General features: G+C 33.4%; 1 protein-coding gene across 1 annotated transcript; it reads left to right on the forward strand.

The window, feature by feature from the left end:
- The first annotated feature begins 1923 nt into the window (after nt 1-1923).
- Nucleotides 1924-8899, forward strand: LOC145584626 (glycosyltransferase-like KOBITO 1). The gene is made up of 11 exons (XM_081641442.1): nt 1924-2480; nt 3039-3188; nt 3301-3353; nt 3894-4002; nt 4094-4228; nt 4342-4386; nt 4967-5154; nt 5922-6063; nt 7752-7798; nt 7914-8001; nt 8209-8899. The coding sequence occupies exons 1-11, from the start codon at nt 2142-2144 to the stop codon at nt 8485-8487; spliced, it is 1575 nt and encodes a 524-aa protein (XP_081497568.1). The 5' UTR covers nt 1924-2141; the 3' UTR covers nt 8488-8899.
- The last annotated feature ends 9934 nt before the right edge of the window (nt 8900-18833 follow it).

The following is an 18833-nucleotide window of genomic DNA, read 5'->3' on the forward strand; positions in this document are numbered from 1 at the left end:
GAAGGTAGGATCATACACTAATTTTATATATTTTACGCATTTTTCATTCAAAGCAGTAAAAATGCTAATAATGACAAGGATTTAAATAATAAACCGCTAATGATGATAGTGGTTAAATAATAAAACTGCAATCATCATTAGTGGTTTTTTTTTTTTTTTTAATTTTATTTTAACATCTAACAACGATAACAATGTAATATACGATGAAAACCCAGCATTTGATGTTCTTGATAATGAAATGCTACTTGAATTGATAGATGAACTTCATACATTATTACTGTAATATATGTTGAAGTTGCTTACCACAACTGTCCACAACTTGTTTTTGATAACCATTGAGGTAGGTATATACTCCAGGTCAACACCCCTGTCATGCATAGTTAGAGGTGTGTTCTGATCATTGAGTTTGTTTAGTATTTGGAAATCGGGTTAGTGATTGGTATTGAACCTTGTATGCATTAGGTCATTATGTATGGTTGGGGTTGTTTAGGGGCATTGGACTCTTCCTTTTGTTGTAGCCTTACTAGCCTTCCTTTTGATATTCTCACAATTTCGAACTTAACCTATCCTTGATGATTAAATTCATGCCTTGTGTTTCTCCAAGTGATGATTTTATTTTCATAATAGGTTATATATTTTTCAACCTTTTAAATAATGGTGGAGGTTGAATTGGACCATAACTCGATTCTTGGGTACCCATGACCATCATAAGTCCCTAGCTATGTCATATGCTAGTGGCTGTAACAACGATAACTTACTATATACGAAGTATATAGTATCCACTTTTACATAAGCCCAAGCAATTTGGATTGATTATTTCCAACCTTTCCAACAGTCACCAACAATTACCTTGCAAATGGCCCTTTCAACAAACAACCATCAATCTCAAAGAAAAGTTTACAACTATCAAAGTAGATATAAAGCCTTCCAATTACATAAATAGTAAGCTTAAGATGGTGTTTAATGGATTTGATCCTTTGATTTCTAATGCAGACCTATACAACAAAGATTATTGCTCCTTAATTCACCTATATATGATGATTTGCTGAACCTTCTTCTAATTCTAGCCGTTAAAGCAACCACTTGCTATTTTGATCATATATTCACCCACACCATGCCAACAATTTCTTGGAACTTATGATATTTGATAATCTCATCATATCCAAGATTGTCGATAATCTTCTTTATATGCACCACATTGAAATAAGGTATGTGAAGAAGAAGATGAATGATTTTGACAGAGTGAAGAAGTTAAATTGAAAGAGGGGAATTTCTTTTTAACCGGCACACAAAACTCTTAGTATTTATGTCGTTCACATACTATACCCCAGACGACGTTGCTCTCCTTCTTTGAAAAGATTTTGATGTTGAGCTGAGATTCTCGATTAACATTTTAAAGTGCATTTTTCCTTAAAAAAAAAAGAGGGTTTTAAAGCGCATTTATTTAATTTTAGTTGAAAATGTCACACTAGTTCCCACAAGGTGTTTAAAAATAGCAGTCTCTAAAATGAAAAATTATACAGAATTATGTAAAATTTAGTTGACATATAATTATACAATCAAACATTAAACATTTACAGATTTACCACATCAAATCAAACCATGTAGGCCTATTTCTTTGCATTTGCTTATCACTAGATATCTTTGATTTTGCAATAAAAATACAAAAACTTTCTATTTGAACAACACTCATTACGAATATGATATCTCAATATCTTATGTACAAATCAGATTATAATTTAACCAAATCAAAATTATTAAGATTAAATTTGGTAAATCAAAAGTGAATTGAACATAGCCAAATTCCAATCACTCCATATCGTGATTTGAATATTCAATGATGTTATTTATAACAATTCAATATAATTATGGAGATCATCATATCACCACAAAATATTATAATTCCATATCAAGTGATTGCTTCCTAATCAAGTGAAGATTCACACCTAACATTCAATCATTCACCCATTTTTTAACTCAAAAATTTCCCAACTTTTTCAATTATCAAAACCATCAATTCTTTCCCATTTTTTAATTTTTCACACATTTCCCACCTTCATCATTAAACATACCACCAAAAAATAAATTCATTTTCCTCTACAAAATCTCAAAACTCCAAAATTCTCTCTCCTTCATCAGCAATGGCGGGTGGACTTCACTCTTCTTTAAGACCACCATCTTCATCTTCTTCATCAAACAATTCTTTCACTTATAGAATCCTCCTTCTTCTTACTCTTCTCCCTTTTACGCTTGCTGCTTTCGCCTTTGTTCTTCAATGGCGTGGAGGTGTTACAGACCCTTCTACACGTTACTCTGCCGAAGAGCACAAGTTTCCTGGCATGGATAGTTCTCCTCCTACTACAACTACAACTTCCAAGGTTATGCGCTCTGATTGTGGACCCCTTTTAAGCCATTTATCGCCTTCTTTTCCTTATAATCGTGATTGGAAGTTTCATTATCAAACCGATCTTAAGCCTAAGGTAATTTGTTTTTGTATTGTGATTGATTGGGTTTTTGAGTTTTTTTTGATTGATCTGATTCTGGGTTTTGTTTGTTTTGATTTGAATCGAAATGGGTATTGCTTGATTTGGTTGATTATTGATGGGGTTTTGTCTTGACCTGCTATTAAATTTATGATTCAGTTTGGATTTTGATTTGAATTGATTGCATGATTTCTTATTGTTTATGTGAATTAGTTGTAATTTTTTAATTGGATGCTGATTTGATTGTAAATGGATCAGTTTTTAAAATTTGAATTGTGGGGTGCAATTGATTAATTGAGTTTAATTGGCATTTTGCTGATTCAATGTCATTTCTTGTATCTGTGCATTTTAATTGCTAATAATAGCTGGGAAGATTTTAATTGATATGTTTTGAACTTTTTAATTTCTGTTTTAGTTAAGATCTAACATTCTGAATCGATTCGAAATCAAAAAATGAGAACTTTACTGAGAAAGTTAACATGCAGGGAGCTAAATACTCTGTGTCGATTTGATGTGTCTTTATTTGAACTAAAGACCTAATTTTGTTGTGATTAGATTGCGATCACGACGAGTACCTCAGCAAGTTTGGAACAGATTCTTCCATGGATGTTCTTCCACAAGGTTATTGGGGTCACTACATTTTACCTTTTTGTGGAAGGGAAGGCTGCAACACCAAAAGTTACAAGGGTTTTGGAATCTATTCCTGTGAGTTTAACTGCTGTCCTTCGAGTTTTTCGTTTTGCCACATTTAGGTTACTTTAGTTGCAGTAGTTTCTGTTAAGACTATCTGAATAGCTGACATCTGTTCTATGTGCAGGGTGTTAAAGTTATCTATAGAACAAAAGAGTTAGAGGATCAACAAGCTAGAAGGTGTGTTAATCCTGCATTTTGATAATTTAAATGTTAAGCTGGCAGTGTCCAACATGTATTTCTATTTGCAGCATTGATTAGGGAAATTATTTGTTCAATTTTGAGCTCTCTTTGTCATTTCCTATATCTTTTTTTTGACTCTCTGCCGCACACTTCCCAATTATTAGGGTGTTTGGAGGCAGGGTAATTTGATTCTGGTAAAAGCTAGTTATATCCTTGGAAGTTTTTTTATTTTTTTTATTTTTTTTGACCTTCCGCTTATTGGGTTAAGGCTTTTCCGGTTCCATGGTTGATTCTTCTTATTGGTATATAAGCTGTATAATTGCTTAGCACCGTGCCTTGTGGCTACCCATATAGCCTTTACATCATCTTTAGCTGATCTGATCTTTTTTTGATGCTGTCTGTGTGTACTAGTGGCTTACACTTCATTTTTGAAAATTTAGATCCCTTGGATGGACTGATATGAGGCTTTGTTGTTTTTGATTTGAAAACTTGTATGTTCAATTGATTGACTGCTGTTCCTTTCTTTTTTTCCTTTAGCCGAATTTGGAATGAAACATGGCTGGCAAGTTTCTTTTACAAGCCCTGTAATTATGAGTTATTTGTGAAGCAGTCACTTAACATGGAGATGGCAATTGTTATGGCTAGGGTAAGAAAATACCAATTAGTTTTTGAGCACTTGACAGATTTTATTAATCTTTTTTTTTGGCTGATTTTTCTATGGATCTTGCTATCTTTAGGGTGATGGTGCAGACTGGATTCTTCATCTTGATACTGATGAGCTAATACACCCGGCTGGTACTCGGGAGTATTCATTGCGGCAACTGCTGCTTGATGTTCCTGTGAATGTGGATATGGTTGTTTTTCCAAACTATGTAAGTAAAAATGCACTAACATAATAACTGCTTTATATTGTTATCTGTTCTAGTATAGATGTTTTTTTTATACACATTGTTATGGTGCTAATTTAATACCATTTCTTGTTCAGGAAAGCAGTGTGGAACGTGATGATATCCAAGATCCTTTCAGTGAGGTAGGCTCTTTGAATGGAGATCTTTGATAAAATTTTCCTGACTTGTGCTTTATTTGATGATTAGTACGGAGTATAATATTGAAAATCTTTCTAGCTTAAGACACTTTATAGGACATTTGCAACTGACTTTTCCCGTCAATATAATTATAAGATGTATACCTTAGAGGTTATTTGTCTTGATTCTTGAAACAATCAGATCATTCAGATTTCAACATATATCACAGCTCTTTATTACTGGCAAATTAGCAACTTAAAGGTTAATACCAATTTTAAAGAACAGATGGGAGTGTTATAATCTTGTTAGTTATTGTTAAGACTCTTTAATACCAAAATGCTGAACTGTTAATATCTTACCACAGTTTGTGCAAATAGGATACATAGACAATGGTTATTACTATTTTTATTCTTATCATTTTTTTTTATTTTTTTTTTATTTTTTTATTTTTTTTTTCACATATTGCATAATTCTACGGTCCCTACTTTATTAGTGTCAAATAATTAGGGACATAGTAGTTTTCCTATCATTTTCTTCTCATATCCTACAGCTCATCCACTGATTTGTGTTGCTTTCCTGCAATAGGTATCTATGTTTAAAAAGAATTATGATCATCTCCCAAAAGATACGTACTTTGGCATGTACAAGGAAGCTACTCGTGGAAATCCCAATTACTTCTTGACCTATGGTAATGGGAAATCGATTGCTCGAGTACAGGATCATCTGCGTCCTAATGGTGCCCACCGGTGGCACAACTATATGAAGACTCCTAAGTATGACAACTTTTTCTGTCTTGTAAGCACATTAGTTTTGTAGTAATATGTAATAAGTTTTTATTTTATATATTTCTCTTTGGAGTTTATAGGTATTATTTGGTAGCCATGGGGGTCATCATAAAGGAAAAAAAAAAAAGTTTGTTAAAAGACAGTGAAAGAGTGCTACGGCTGCTACCAATTTATATAGGTGTTAGTTAAGTATCAGCGTCTCCGCTTTAGATCAACCTTGAACCTGTAAAGATCCTTTCCAGTATAGAAAGATGCCATAACCACTTATTAGTTATTACTGAATAAGGCAACAAGGAATGCGTTCTCTGAGCATATAGGTTGAGGTGTATATCATGTAATGTCAGGTTTGTTGGGACAATATGAGTGGAGAGGGGATACAATTCCTATGAAGTTTCCAGAGTATTATAAGGCATAGATGGGGTAGGAAGGGCTTGCTTAAATTTGAAGGGATCAAACCAAGGCATTTGGTGATTGCTCTCAATGTTCTTGGACATCATGGCTTAGGATGAGCAATGTCATCAATGGCTTAATGGAAGGAGAAGAGCCGCGTGAATTCCGGAAGGGAAAAAGATGGGGTGGGGGGAGGGTTAGATGTTCAGATAGTCAATTTTTCTAAAGCAAGAGGCCATGATTCAGTGTTGCCCATTTCTAATTGTTCCAGCCCCCTTGTCATTATTTATGCAAAATTATCTATGGAGTATGTCATTTCCCTTATGATTTTAGTGATTTATGTCATTTGCTACTTTTATTTGTAGTGAGATCAAATTCGAAGAAGCCGCTGTTCTGCACTATACATATTCAAAATTTTCAGACTTGACTTCTAGACGTGATCGATGTGGATGCAAGCCAACAAAAGAGGATGTTAAGAGATGCTTTATGCTGGAATTTGATAGAGCAGTAAGTTTTAGTTTTAACCACATTTTTTTTATATCCATTCTTTCCCTCTTCTTTTCTCTGTGATGTGAAGTGTTTTGGATAGTAAGGCTATCTTCTTTTATTGTTATGACTGAAAAAGTAGTTTTCTTGGCTTAGTATATTAGTATCAGATAAGGAATTTGTTGCTAGAAGTTGATTCCCTTAAAATAATCTATGCTATTTATTGGGCTTGATATTAATATAGGGTTGGTTTTCCTAAGATGCATGACAGTCTTGTCAGTGCTTGGATTATAAGTTTGTTGTCCTTGTCAAGCTTTATGACTGTCTATCAAATCAAGCATGCAATAGATAATCTTCTCAAGTGTCATTACCTAATTTCCCTATAAGCTGATTTAGACAATTAACATGTAGGAAAATCTGAAATGAGAGAGGCTTTGGGTGCATACCGTCATTAATGTTTAATGATAGAATCCTCCTCTTTGTTCAGAAAATACTACAGATGCTGTATCTTAGATGAGATAGGACATGCATGGGTAAAGGCTCCATATGATTTTGTAACTAAACATGTTACCCAAATTTGTAGAAAATTATCATTAGAAAATCCAAGGTCTCAAAGGAACTCGATTGCCAGAATGATAAGGGTCAAGAGGCAACACTACTTACACCAAAATCAACCCTTTAAGCTCTTTAGAACGTTTGCTAGAAACTTTGAACAAAACTTTTATGATGTACAGCATCTGTAGATTTCACACCCTTCCTGAAATATTATACGAAGTAATTCCTATTAGCCAAAGATTATAAATGGTTATTTTCAGCTTTGACTGTACCCTAGTCTTCGGGTCTTCCTACTCATTTTCACTGCTCTCTCTCGCTCTGCATTGAACCCAGCACAAACTCTGTTACGCCTTAAGATCAACATAATACTTCCCTACACCCATCAGAAATGAACATTTGAAAAAGGAGGTGCTGCTCATTGTCAGGCTGTTCAGAATGCAGGTAGCAGAACATTCAATGCTCCACTTGCCCAACCTATCTGCTGTGCATAGCCAAGTTATAAACATATACTCTTTGGAATAGCCTTGCCTTGCACATAACACTTCTCCATGCTACTTTTACATTTTACCAACAGAAAAGGTCTTCTTTTTTTTTTTTTTTTTTTCTTCATAAAATTGATCCAGTCCACAACTTGCTGAACATACAGCCTGCAACTAAAAGTCATTTAAGCTTGGGATTCAGGAACCATTAATAGGGATAGTACAAGTATCAATGTCTGCCCTTTCATATAATAGCTGTCTATCCACCTATTTTGTATTTGATTAAATTCAAATTCAACATCTGATTGCTATCACCTGATTGTGCTTTCGGCTTGTGCTGTCATGGAAGCCAACATTTTGTTTGTTTGGTTGAGTATAGAAAGTACAATTTCATAGGAAGTTATTTTTTCATATAGTCTAGTTTTCTAGGAAGTTCATGAACTTGTTTGGTTTACTATAGGAAGTTCCACTCCCTAATTGGAACTTCTTAAGAACTAGAAAGTGCTTCTTCCTTTGGTTTTGCTCTGTTCCATTTTCTAAATGCTTCCACTTCCCACGTATCTTGTCATCAACCAAACAAGTACTAAAGATATGAACGATGGTGTTGATTATTCTATTTTACCTTCTTATGCATATATTTCTCATTGTTGATTAAATACATGTTACCAATGGCAGGCATTCATAATTGCTTCAACTGCAACTGAGGAAGAAATGAGGAAGTGGTAAGTTATTGAGCCTAAGAGGTCTTCTTGTCTGTTATTGGTTGGTACGGAAAGACGTTACTTCAACGGATATGATTCATTATTACTGTTTTTGTTGTGGCGTCACTGATTTTAGGTATCAAGAGCATGTTGTATGGGGAGACAAAGCACTAAACCTGAAACTTTTGAGGAAGGGCATTTTAACTCGCATATATGCTCCCATGGTAAGTGTTGTTATTCCCTTCCAAACATCATCAAACCTTGCTAGGCTTATAACAAAGATATGGATGTGTGATACTGCTGAGCTAAAATATGGTCTATTCAGTACTCAGTAGGAGGGATCACTCTATTTTGTTGTGTTGTGCTACTGTTTCTCACTTTTATTTGTTTCCTGTATCTCTCATTCTTGTGTGCTTTCATCTACTTAACAGGTGATTGTTCAGGGTTTGAGAGAATCTGGTGTTTTCACTTCTATTATTGAGTCTGCTTCAACATCTCTTTCAAAGGATAATTTCTTATCTTCAATCGTGAGTTCTAATTCAACAAGACCTAATGATTTGGCCACTTCCTCAAGGAAGAGGAGTAAAGTCAGAGAGTCTCAGGCAACTGTGAGGAAGGTTCTGCAGTTTACAGATGCAGCTATTCATGAAGCTGCTGTTCCACCATTGCCATCACCAGGTGTAGATGATGATGATGTGCAGGAATCATGATTGATCTGATTTATTCATTTTACAGCTTCCTATTCTTCTGCCCGTTAGGTTACCACATGATTGAACGATAATTAGATGGTTTGGTATAGAGAATGGGGTGAAGTAGGAGGGAAGAGGTTTTACCTTTATGGTTCTTCCCGATCATTGCCCAAGCGCTTTGTACACATAGAGAGAGTGAGAGAGAAAGAGAGGGAGAGGGTGGTAGCGGAACATTTTTTGGCCCGTTCATTTCTAGTACCAGCCCTGTGCCTGAGCCTAGAAATCGGGGTCGCGTATTATGTACAGAAACTGGTGGTCAATATGATGAGAGGCGATTGTTTCACTACTTAGATATACATAGACGTAGTGTAGGCATCTTTGTGATACTTTAATTCTTTGAATGGATCTATTTTTACTGCTTTCTTTTTGTTTTTATCTAAGTTTTTGGTCCGATTAATTCAATCATTGAAATTATTGCAGGACAAAGCTTTTGGATTCCATTAAAAGTCAATTACAATATTTAATTATTGTTGATGTACTCCTAATTATGAACCTAAAATTATGATGAAAATTTATAGGCTAGAGAATAATAGCTTGCGCTATCAAATTAGTAAATTAAATTTATAGGTGATGGAATTAACATGAGAAAATTATAAAAAGTTGTGTTATAAAGCAGAATAATACCCACAAAGCCAGATCTTGGAGTACTCTAAAACCAAACCTCTTATAAGAAGGATAATTATTTAAACATCTAACCCAATTATCAATTATGTTATAAACTTGAAAATAAATGTATATAATTGATAATCACAAGGTCTAATTAAAAAAAAAAAAAAAAGACATTATAAATATCAAATACAAATAATCACAAGGAATAATTAAAGTAGCAACCCGGTGCAACGTCTGGGCTACACACTAGTTTAAGTAATTATAATACGAAGTACAAAGCTCTGATTTCTTTATCTTAGGATCAAGATTGAAAATTTATATAACACTTCTTTCTTAATTTTTTTTTGAATGGAATAGGGAGGGGTGGTCCTTAAGAGATCTAAATTCTCAATACAAGAATTAAACACCCCTAAACTAATGGCATTTGAACTACTCTGGATAAATTTAGATATCTTTGCATCGTTCTTAACGGAGCTCCATTGATGTATAGTCGCAAAAGTGATAAAACTTGATTGATCATCAAGATCCAAATTTGCAAGCCGAATATTCTAAATATGTACCCCTCTACCAACAGACTTGCAAGTCCACAAATAGACTCGTAAGTCCACAAACAGACTCATAAGTCCACAAATTTGCAAGACGAATCTTCCAATTTTGTATCCCTGCACATACGGAAAACAAACAAAATAATACTAAACATCCCACCATTAGAGAACTCACTAAACCATACATAAAAGGATTGACTATAATCACCATAATGTTAGTGATCTTTAATAGCTAAAAGCATTAAATTAAAGAAGAATTTGGGGCTTGGCAGCCCCTAAGTTTTACTATGGTGGCTAGGTTTGAATTGAAGAGAAAGAACAGAGAGAATTTAGGTTTTTTTCTAAAGGTTGGCTTTTAAACTACTTAGAAAGCATGTTTTCTATCAAACTAAATTATAAATTCTACTTAAATAGCCCTTATTTATGAACTTACCTATTTAAACAACCTACAGAGTACGTAGTAATTTATTTGAATTTAATTTTACATAAATAAGTAAGATAAAGTGATTAGAATAAACCCTTAAACTTAATTGTATATTGAGATGGTGGATTTTAAATATGAAGAAAAACGTAGCCATTAATATAAAAAAAAAAAAAGAGTCCATTTTTGATTCATAAATTGATCTGAGGACGATCACATTGCACATCTTACGCCGTATTACATTGCACGATTACATAATTATGTGAAGGAAGATTCTGAGCTACCTTCTATAAATTATTCTTAATCTTTTTAAGTCTTTGTTAATTAAAAGATTATTGGGGAGCTTAATTTCAGTTGTGTATAAATGACGAAGATGTATATGTAAAACCAACCGAAACCAAATTACGTAATCAGAAGGTACGGTGTTGTCGAGCATGAAAATGGCGTGGGGGAAGCCCTTTGTTTTAGGAGTACTCCTCCTTCTCCTCGCATCATCTTCAGGTTTGTATGATTGCTATCTCCGTTTTTGTTAGTTCTACTTATCTTAGGACTCCATTGAAATTTTTTATTTATTTATTTTTTTAAGCTAGCTATGTTACCTATGTACTTCCACTTTAAGAAGTTAACTCTGTAGGTATGTTTTTTCTTATTTATAAATCAAAATAGAAGGTCAAAGATGAGTATGTGAATTGAAATTTTCTGTAAATGTATTTAGAGAGAAGGCAAAGCTAAATAAAATTAGAAAAGTTCCTTAAAATGAGGACTTTATATGTAATATTTATACTAAATGTGCATATTTTTTGAACTAATATGCTTAAAAAAAAAAAATTGACTCTAATTTTATGTGCATATATTTTGAACATAATGTGCACAATTTCATTTTTTTTTTTCCAGAAAAGTCAAAGTTTTTATTAGTCCAAAAATCAATTTTGCACATTTAGTGGATGGAAGAAATATGCATGCATATTTAGTGAAAAACTTTTGTAGATCAAATCTTTCTCATCCTTCTCATTTTAAGAAAACTTCTCATTAAGGCCTTGTTTAGTTCACCTGATTTACTTATCTGATCTGATCTGATCTTATTGTCTGATTTGATCAATCTTTGACCTTAAGTGTACGATAATCTGTAAGGTAAAAATACATCAAGTGGGATCTTGTTAGATTCGTAATAATGCGTATTTTATTAATATGTAATTTTCATAATTTTATTCATTACGAAATTAAAGATATTTAGCAATAAAAAATTGCATGTAAAACGATGATCTGATGTGAACTTATTTTTTCTGATCTGATCTGAACTTTTTTTATTTTTTTTTTTCTGAAATAAGTAAAAATAAGGTGAACTAAACAAGGCCTAAATCTCAACCTTATATATATTCTAACCAACTTTTGTATAAGAAACTCTTATGCAAAACTCTTATTCTCAACCTTACGTGGCAGGGGCATGACACACTTTGCAGAGTTGTGTATGTATGCAATGACTATGCATAGTTTCAATTAGGGATGTCAATGGGGCGGGGCGGGACGGGACGGATGTTGACCTTCCCATCCCCATCCCCACCTAACATTTTCATCTCCATCCCCATCCCAATCCACGCGGCGGGTTCAAAATTCATCCTCATCCTCGTCTTGACGAGTATAACTCCAAAACCATCCCCGCCCCACCCCCACCTAATCCCCACCAAAGACTCGCATAATCTCTGCCTCTCAAATACACAATCCTATATAATTAAAACGGCTAACAGTAAAAAAAAAAAAAAAAAAAAAATAAAAATAAAAATCTTTGTATTACACACGTTTTTGTTTATAATATAAGTGTAGTAAAAAGTATTATAATTAATATTTTATTTCACATAACTATTTTATAAAATAGTGTAAAAGTATATAATTTTATTTTTAAAGATATATACATGTGGGTATGAGGTAGGAATGCGGCTGGTGGGGCGGGGTAGGGATGGAGCGGGTACAACTTAATATCCACCCCCGCTCCATCACTCATGGCGGGTATGGTTTTATTCTCATTCCCGCCCCACCACCCGCCAAACCGAAACCCGCCCCACTGGGGCGGAGATGGAACGGGTCTCTTACTTGACCCACTCCACTGACATCCCTAGTCTCAATATGAATAGTTGTAAATTTTTAATGTTGCAATTAAAATAAAACCGAGAAAGTATTTCAAAATGAAAAGTATGGTCGACTGGTCGTACATGCATATACCTCATTAAAAGACTTGCGCAAGTAGTTAGATCTCTAAAACTATTATGGCAATAACACTATTTACACTGTAGACAAGTCTATTAATTAATTACCCCAAATCCTAGAGATATTGTACTAATTTAAACTATTTTCTTCATCCCTATATTAATTAATTAATTTATTATTATTATTATTATTATTTTTTTTTTGTTTCAAATACCATGCAATTACTCATTATACATTTATATTTTATACCGTGATGTTAATTTTCCCTCTAGACAAAAAAAAAAAAAAAGAAATATATATATATATATATATATATATATATATAATAACAACTCGGGATATCAATAGTTAAAAGGTATTCCTTCCGTCCCTAATATTTTGTCCCATTTAACTTTGTAAGGTCTCCTAGACGCGTCTTAAGATCGTTTTTATCTCTATTTTTATGTGTAAAAATATTAAAAAGTAGATATTAATAAAATATACAATAAAGTGAATCCAAAAAGTTCCACATAAGTATATAATCTCATACTACCTCTGTTTTTTTTTAGTTGACACGTTTTGACTTTAGCACTATTTACACACCCCCTTTGATCGTGTTTTGTGGTTTTTACATAATGAAAAAATATAGTCATGTGGGATCTTGTTAGATTCGTCATGATACATATTTTTAAAATATCAAATTTTCATAATTTTTGCTTATCGGGAATCAAAGATATGAATGGTTGAAATTGTGTGTTAGCAAACGTGACTACAGAAATGTGGGAACTAAAAAGAAAGGGAGGAAGTATAAATTAAAAATATTTTAAAATTTGATATATTTTAATAATGGGGGCAAAAAAAATTAGGAATAAAGGAAATAGTGTATTTATTTAATAAACCCCCTTACTTCATCAACTTGTTTTCACTCCATCTCTCCAACTTTATCAACGTAATACATTTTATAACGCAACCACTTTTTCTTACACTCAATCACGAGTTAGCCACTAATTACTACTCCCATCTTTTGCTCATGATAATTTTTCTTTGATCTCTTTTTAGTACAAGTATGAGTTGTGTCTATCGATTAGTAATGAATTTGTTACTGTACTAGTTAAATTGTACGAGTAGTTGATATAAATTACTCGTAGTACGTACGTGTTGATGATTACAGAATATGCAATGGCAAGGACGTCGTTGCCAGCGGATGGAGCGCTAGCAAGACGAATGGGCTTCGAATGGCCGTGGGAGTGGGAATGGTGCTTGGAAAAAGGTTTGCCATGCCCCGGCGGAGATTTTAGAGCTGATGAGAGGTGTTGTGGAGAGCTACTTTGCCGGAATCATCAAATAGACAATGTCGGAACATGTTGTGACCCATCATTGCCAGAAGATGCGGGATATCCGGATGCTTGCATCTGGATTTAGTCTATAATGTCTATCTGGGAAGACGCTATTGATGACTTGTTTTTATTTGTAACTTGAAAATAACCAAACATTGATTTTGGTTGTGGATTTTATGTTATTGCAGCATTTTCATCTTTAATTGTCTGTGTTACTCGTTCGTTGTTGATCAACTATAATTGTAATCCTTTTATCTGTTTGTTCTAAATGTTATTATTTGCCTCAAAATGATATGCATACCACTTAAATGTTTTATGCACCGCGGCTTCATTATCACCTCATTCACATGTCCACTACCTCACCTCAAAGCCGCGAGCCACCACCACGTCACCACAAATCAAAGAAACAAGTGAAAACTAATGCAATCTTAGGAAACAATTCAAAAATGACTTCTCCTGTGAAAACATGCACAAATTCTTATATGTGGCTGATCACACGGTGTGGCTAGCCATCATATGAGTTACTTATTAGGAGCTGTTCACTTTAGTTTAATTTCAGTTTAGTTCAGATCAGCTCTAATCAGTTCATTTCAATTCAGATCCAATCAGTTTAGTTCAATTCAGCTCCAATCAGTTCAGTTCAGTTATAATACCAACCCTGTGCCTGAGTCTAGAAATCGGGGTTGCGTATTATGTACAGAAACTGGTGGTCAATATGATGAGAGGCGATTGTTTCACTACTTAGATATACATAGACGTAGTGTAGGCACCTTGTGATACTCTAATTCTTTGAATGGATCTATTTTTATTGCTTTCTTTTTGTTTTTATCTAAGTTTTTTGTCGATTAATTCAATCATTGAGATTATTGCAGGACAAAGCTTTTGGCTTGTTCTAAATGGTCACATGCTTACACTACAAAATCAATATTTTTTTGGGAATCCGATTCCATTAAACGTCAATTACAATATATAATTAATGTTAATGCAACACTTAATTATGAATTTAAAATCATGGTATAAATTAATATGTATATAGATTAATAGCTTGTGCTATATTCAAATTAGTAAAACATCAAAATCAAGGGCGAACAGGATTTTCAAGTCCTGGGGCCGGACTGTTAATAGATAATTTAAAAAATTAAAATGTACTAATATTTTATTATTACTAAAAAAAAGAGTTAAATTTTACTCCATGATTTTTCATAAAAGCAAAAATCATCAATAAAGTTTCAACACTAAAATTTACCTCAATCTCTTATCAACTTTTCTATATAAAAATAAAATCTAGTGTTTTTGATTTCATGATATCTATACAAAAACAATAATTATCAAATCAACTAGCATATAACCCTAAAAGTTTGATATTTCATATTAATGTAAGCAATTAGCCTAAAGTTCCACTCAATTGACAAAAAATTAGCCAAATTTATTAAGTAATATAAATATTAATCTTTATTTAAAAAAAAATCCGTGCCCAAGTTGAATAAACAAAGCCTTAATAAAAAAATAAAAAATAAAAAAAAATAAAAAATAAAATTGTTTGGGACAATCCCAACTCCCTCATGAAAAAACACCACTCTATAACCAACATAACAAGCCTTGTTTACTAAAATTTATGTCTCTTTAATAGTATATGTATAATTTTAGGGGGTCCATAACATTGAAAACATAAACTGCAAATCTGAACTGGGAAGACCGGGCCTCCACCGGGCCCCCCCCCCCCCCCCCCCCCCCTCTTCCGCCCCTGATCAAGATTATAGGTGGTGCACTTATATAGCTTGTGCTACATGAGAAACTTTTTATTTTTTTTTTTGACGAAACATGAGAAACTTTAAAAGTTGAGGCCTAAAGCAAATTAGTGGACCAACAAAGCCTGATCTTGGGGATCAAGGCCATGTTTCCCGGTTTTTGGTTTTTTTTTTTTTTTTTTTTTTTTTTTTTTTTTTTTTTTAATTTTATTTTTTTAAGGTAAGGAGAAAGACCTTTATCGTACCTTGACCCTCATGATTTTTTTAGTTTGATATTTGTTGTTCACACACTTTGAGAGTGAGGGGGAAGGGTAAGGGATCCCCACCCTCATAGTGTCTCTAGTAACGATTGAACCCCCAACCTCAAGGTTGAAAGGTGACATCTTACCACTATAGTTGGGAACATTTATTGTTGATAGATTCATAGTGCTTTGTAATTCCAATTTACGAAGTATTTTCGTTAATTAATGGTAAGACAAATAAGAAATCCGTAGTACTCGAAGTAGAGCTGGCATGGGTCGTGCCAGCCCATGGGGCCCGACATGGCACGAGCCCGCTAGCGGTACGACACGGCATAGTGACCGAGCAGTGGGCCGTGTCGTGAACACGATTTCGAAAATCCAGTACGAGCACGTCACGAACCCACAGGCGGCACGGTAGTTTGGCCCGCCAGCACAACACGCTAGACACGACCATAAAAATAACATAAATAATAATAAAGAACTATAATAATAAAAAGAATAATAATAATATAACCCGTTTGAAAAAAAACAATAATAATATAATAATAATAATACATAAACAATAAATTAGTAAAATTATTTAAATAATATATCCATTTTAAAAGTTATTCAAAAAAAAATATATTGTTTTTTTTAAAAAAAAAATTAAAAATATTATGGGCGGTCCGGTGCCCGGCACGACATGACACGTGTGGGGCGTGTCGTGGGCTGGGGTGTGACAAATGGTGGCCCAGCATGGCTAGGCACGCCAAGATGCAGGCACGGCACGATACAAGCCACCACCAGCTACAGCGAGGCACGGCTCGCGGCGGCCCAGCATGACACGCTACCCACCTCTAACTCGGAGTAACATTTTAAGATATGTGTCGCTCGAGAGTAAAAACTACTACTATTTCCTTTTGGTGTTTTCATTTTCACTATGCAGGTTTGTTAATGCATATCTTTGATCGTTTATATTTCTAATTACATAATATAAATAGGCAAAATAGCTATTATATGAAGTATAAGGGCCATTGTCTTCCTCTTAACAACCGAGATTGAAAATGTACAAAATTTTTTGTTCATAATAATTACTGGTATATTAAATTTGAAAAGTTCAACTAGAGGCTCACCAGATAACCAACGAGGTCTTACCCTATACAAACTCAAATCTCCTATCCAAGATTCACTCGGATAAATTAAATTTTAAAGTAAGAAGTTACAAGAAAACCACAGTAGCTCCAAAAAGAAAAACGAGGATGCCCCAGTTTCTCATAATGGGAAACAAAATTTGTTTCTCACATGTCATTTTCGTAAATAAACTGACAACTTTATTCAATTGTACAGTGGAGCCCACGATAATGAATAAGTTGTTGATTTGTTCACGAAAATGCCCCTATGAGAAACAAATTTCGTTTCTCAATATGAGAAACAAGGAATTTCCTAAGAAAAACCTCTTTATTTGGAAAATTTAAGCTAAACATGGATTCAGTTTCAATTACTACCAAAAAACAAATTGTTATCGGATATAATGTCACTAGTTTTCATAATAAATCACATAATTTCTACAAGTAGATTGCAAGCTTTCCCCACAAATATAAAATGAACAATATTGGCACTTTAGCCCAAGAATTGGCTGAATGCAATGATTCATTCGAGACCTTTAAGGTCACAAGTAGTTAGAACATGAAACTGTAAGTCACAAATGAGAGGTAACATTGTCCCATCTGTAAGGTATATACTATTTCGACATGATTCAATTATATTTTTTGACCTGTAAAGTTTGATAAGGAAATGTAAAGTACATTATACTTTGAATTTAATACGAAGTATGTTGTATAGAATGTATAATATGTTAATAATATATGAATTGATATTACTTTTTTTTATTTAAGAAAGTTGTAGTCTAACTAACAAGATTTCACATGATTATTATTATGTATAAATCATCAAAAATAGTACTATTTTCGTTAACTTTATTTTAGTTGCAACAAAGAGATATTATTTGTTAGACATAAAAAAATTACTTTATTACAACTAAAAATTAACGGGGACAGTATAATAGTTAAAACGTTATAGACTTATATCTATGTTTAATCAGAATTAAGCAAATCCATTATGGACATATATGGTTGGTCCTAATGCAAATTAATTGCATTTTGATATAGCTAAAGTTATTATAAAGTTGCACAAACCCTTATAAAATGAACGGAGAACATGATTAGTACTCGTAGTACTCGAAGTCTTGAAGCAAGCATCCATTAACATGGTGCTTTTGTAGGTAGTAGTTACACCTTTTGAGGTTTAAAAATAAATGAAATAGAACTAATATCTCCATTTTGGTCTTATTTTATGATATATACTTTATATTTAAAATCACCATTGAGTACCATGTTTGATTTGCAAACATATGACCACTCCTTGTCTATCTTTTCATGTCTCACTTTCTCCTCTGCCTCCTTTTGGGCCGGTTCACTTCAACTTAATTTCACTTCAGTTTAATTCCAATCAGTTCAGTTCAGTTCAGTTGAATTCCAATTAGTTCAATCCAGTTGAATTCCAATCAGTAAATGTAAACAGGCCCTTAGTCTTGAACAAATTGTTGATGGAAGTTAGGATATAATCAACAAAAACAAGTCCTTTTTCTCTACATATATAAATCCAAATAACAATACTATTTGGTGATTCACTAATTCCTCTAGCTAATAACATTCATATATTTTGTAAACAAATGGCCAATACAAGATTTGAACCCCAAACTAGGCAGGACCTTGACAAGGCGAGATGAACCTTTGGCCAGGGAGGATTTAAGGAGGACATCTTCTTGCCCTTTTTGCTTCTCATAGTTCTCAATAAGACTCCACCCTTATTATTATTATTATTATTATTATTATTATTATTAATGTTATTAATGTTGAACCACTCAATACGCAACTCTATTTGCCATGTTTGTTTAACCTAACAAGGGGATATCTATCTTGCCCTCTTTGTTAACAATTGTTGTAGTGTGACCTCAATCAAAAAAATGTCATGACATTTTCCACTATCAACTGTTCAAATAAATCATAACGAATAGCTAGGAAAAAAAAAAATTAAGACAACTAATACTTGCATAATATTCAAATATTTTGTAAATAAGTGGCCAATACAAGATTTGAACCTCTACATAGGAAGGACCTTGCCAAGACGAGATGAACCTTTGGATAGGGAGGACTTAAAGAGGACATCTTCTCGCCCTTCTTGCT

The sequence above is a fragment of the Chenopodium album genome, chromosome 16 (assembly GCF_948465745.1).
Source record: "Chenopodium album chromosome 16, dcCheAlbu1.1, whole genome shotgun sequence".
In the NCBI taxonomy this organism is placed as follows: domain Eukaryota; kingdom Viridiplantae; phylum Streptophyta; class Magnoliopsida; order Caryophyllales; family Amaranthaceae; genus Chenopodium; species Chenopodium album.

Bases quoted from the DNA above. Each gene is read 5' to 3' on its own strand.
- LOC145584626 (XM_081641442.1), top strand. From the start codon at position 2,142: ATGGCGGGTGGACTTCACTCTTCTTTAAGACCACCATCTTCATCTTCT. The intron at 4,229-4,341 runs GTAAGTAAAAAT...TTTCTTGTTCAG, and splicing joins TGGTTGTTTTTCCAAACTAT to GAAAGCAGTGTGGAACGTGA. The intron at 7,799-7,913 runs GTAAGTTATTGA...CACTGATTTTAG, and splicing joins GAGGAAGAAATGAGGAAGTG to GTATCAAGAGCATGTTGTAT.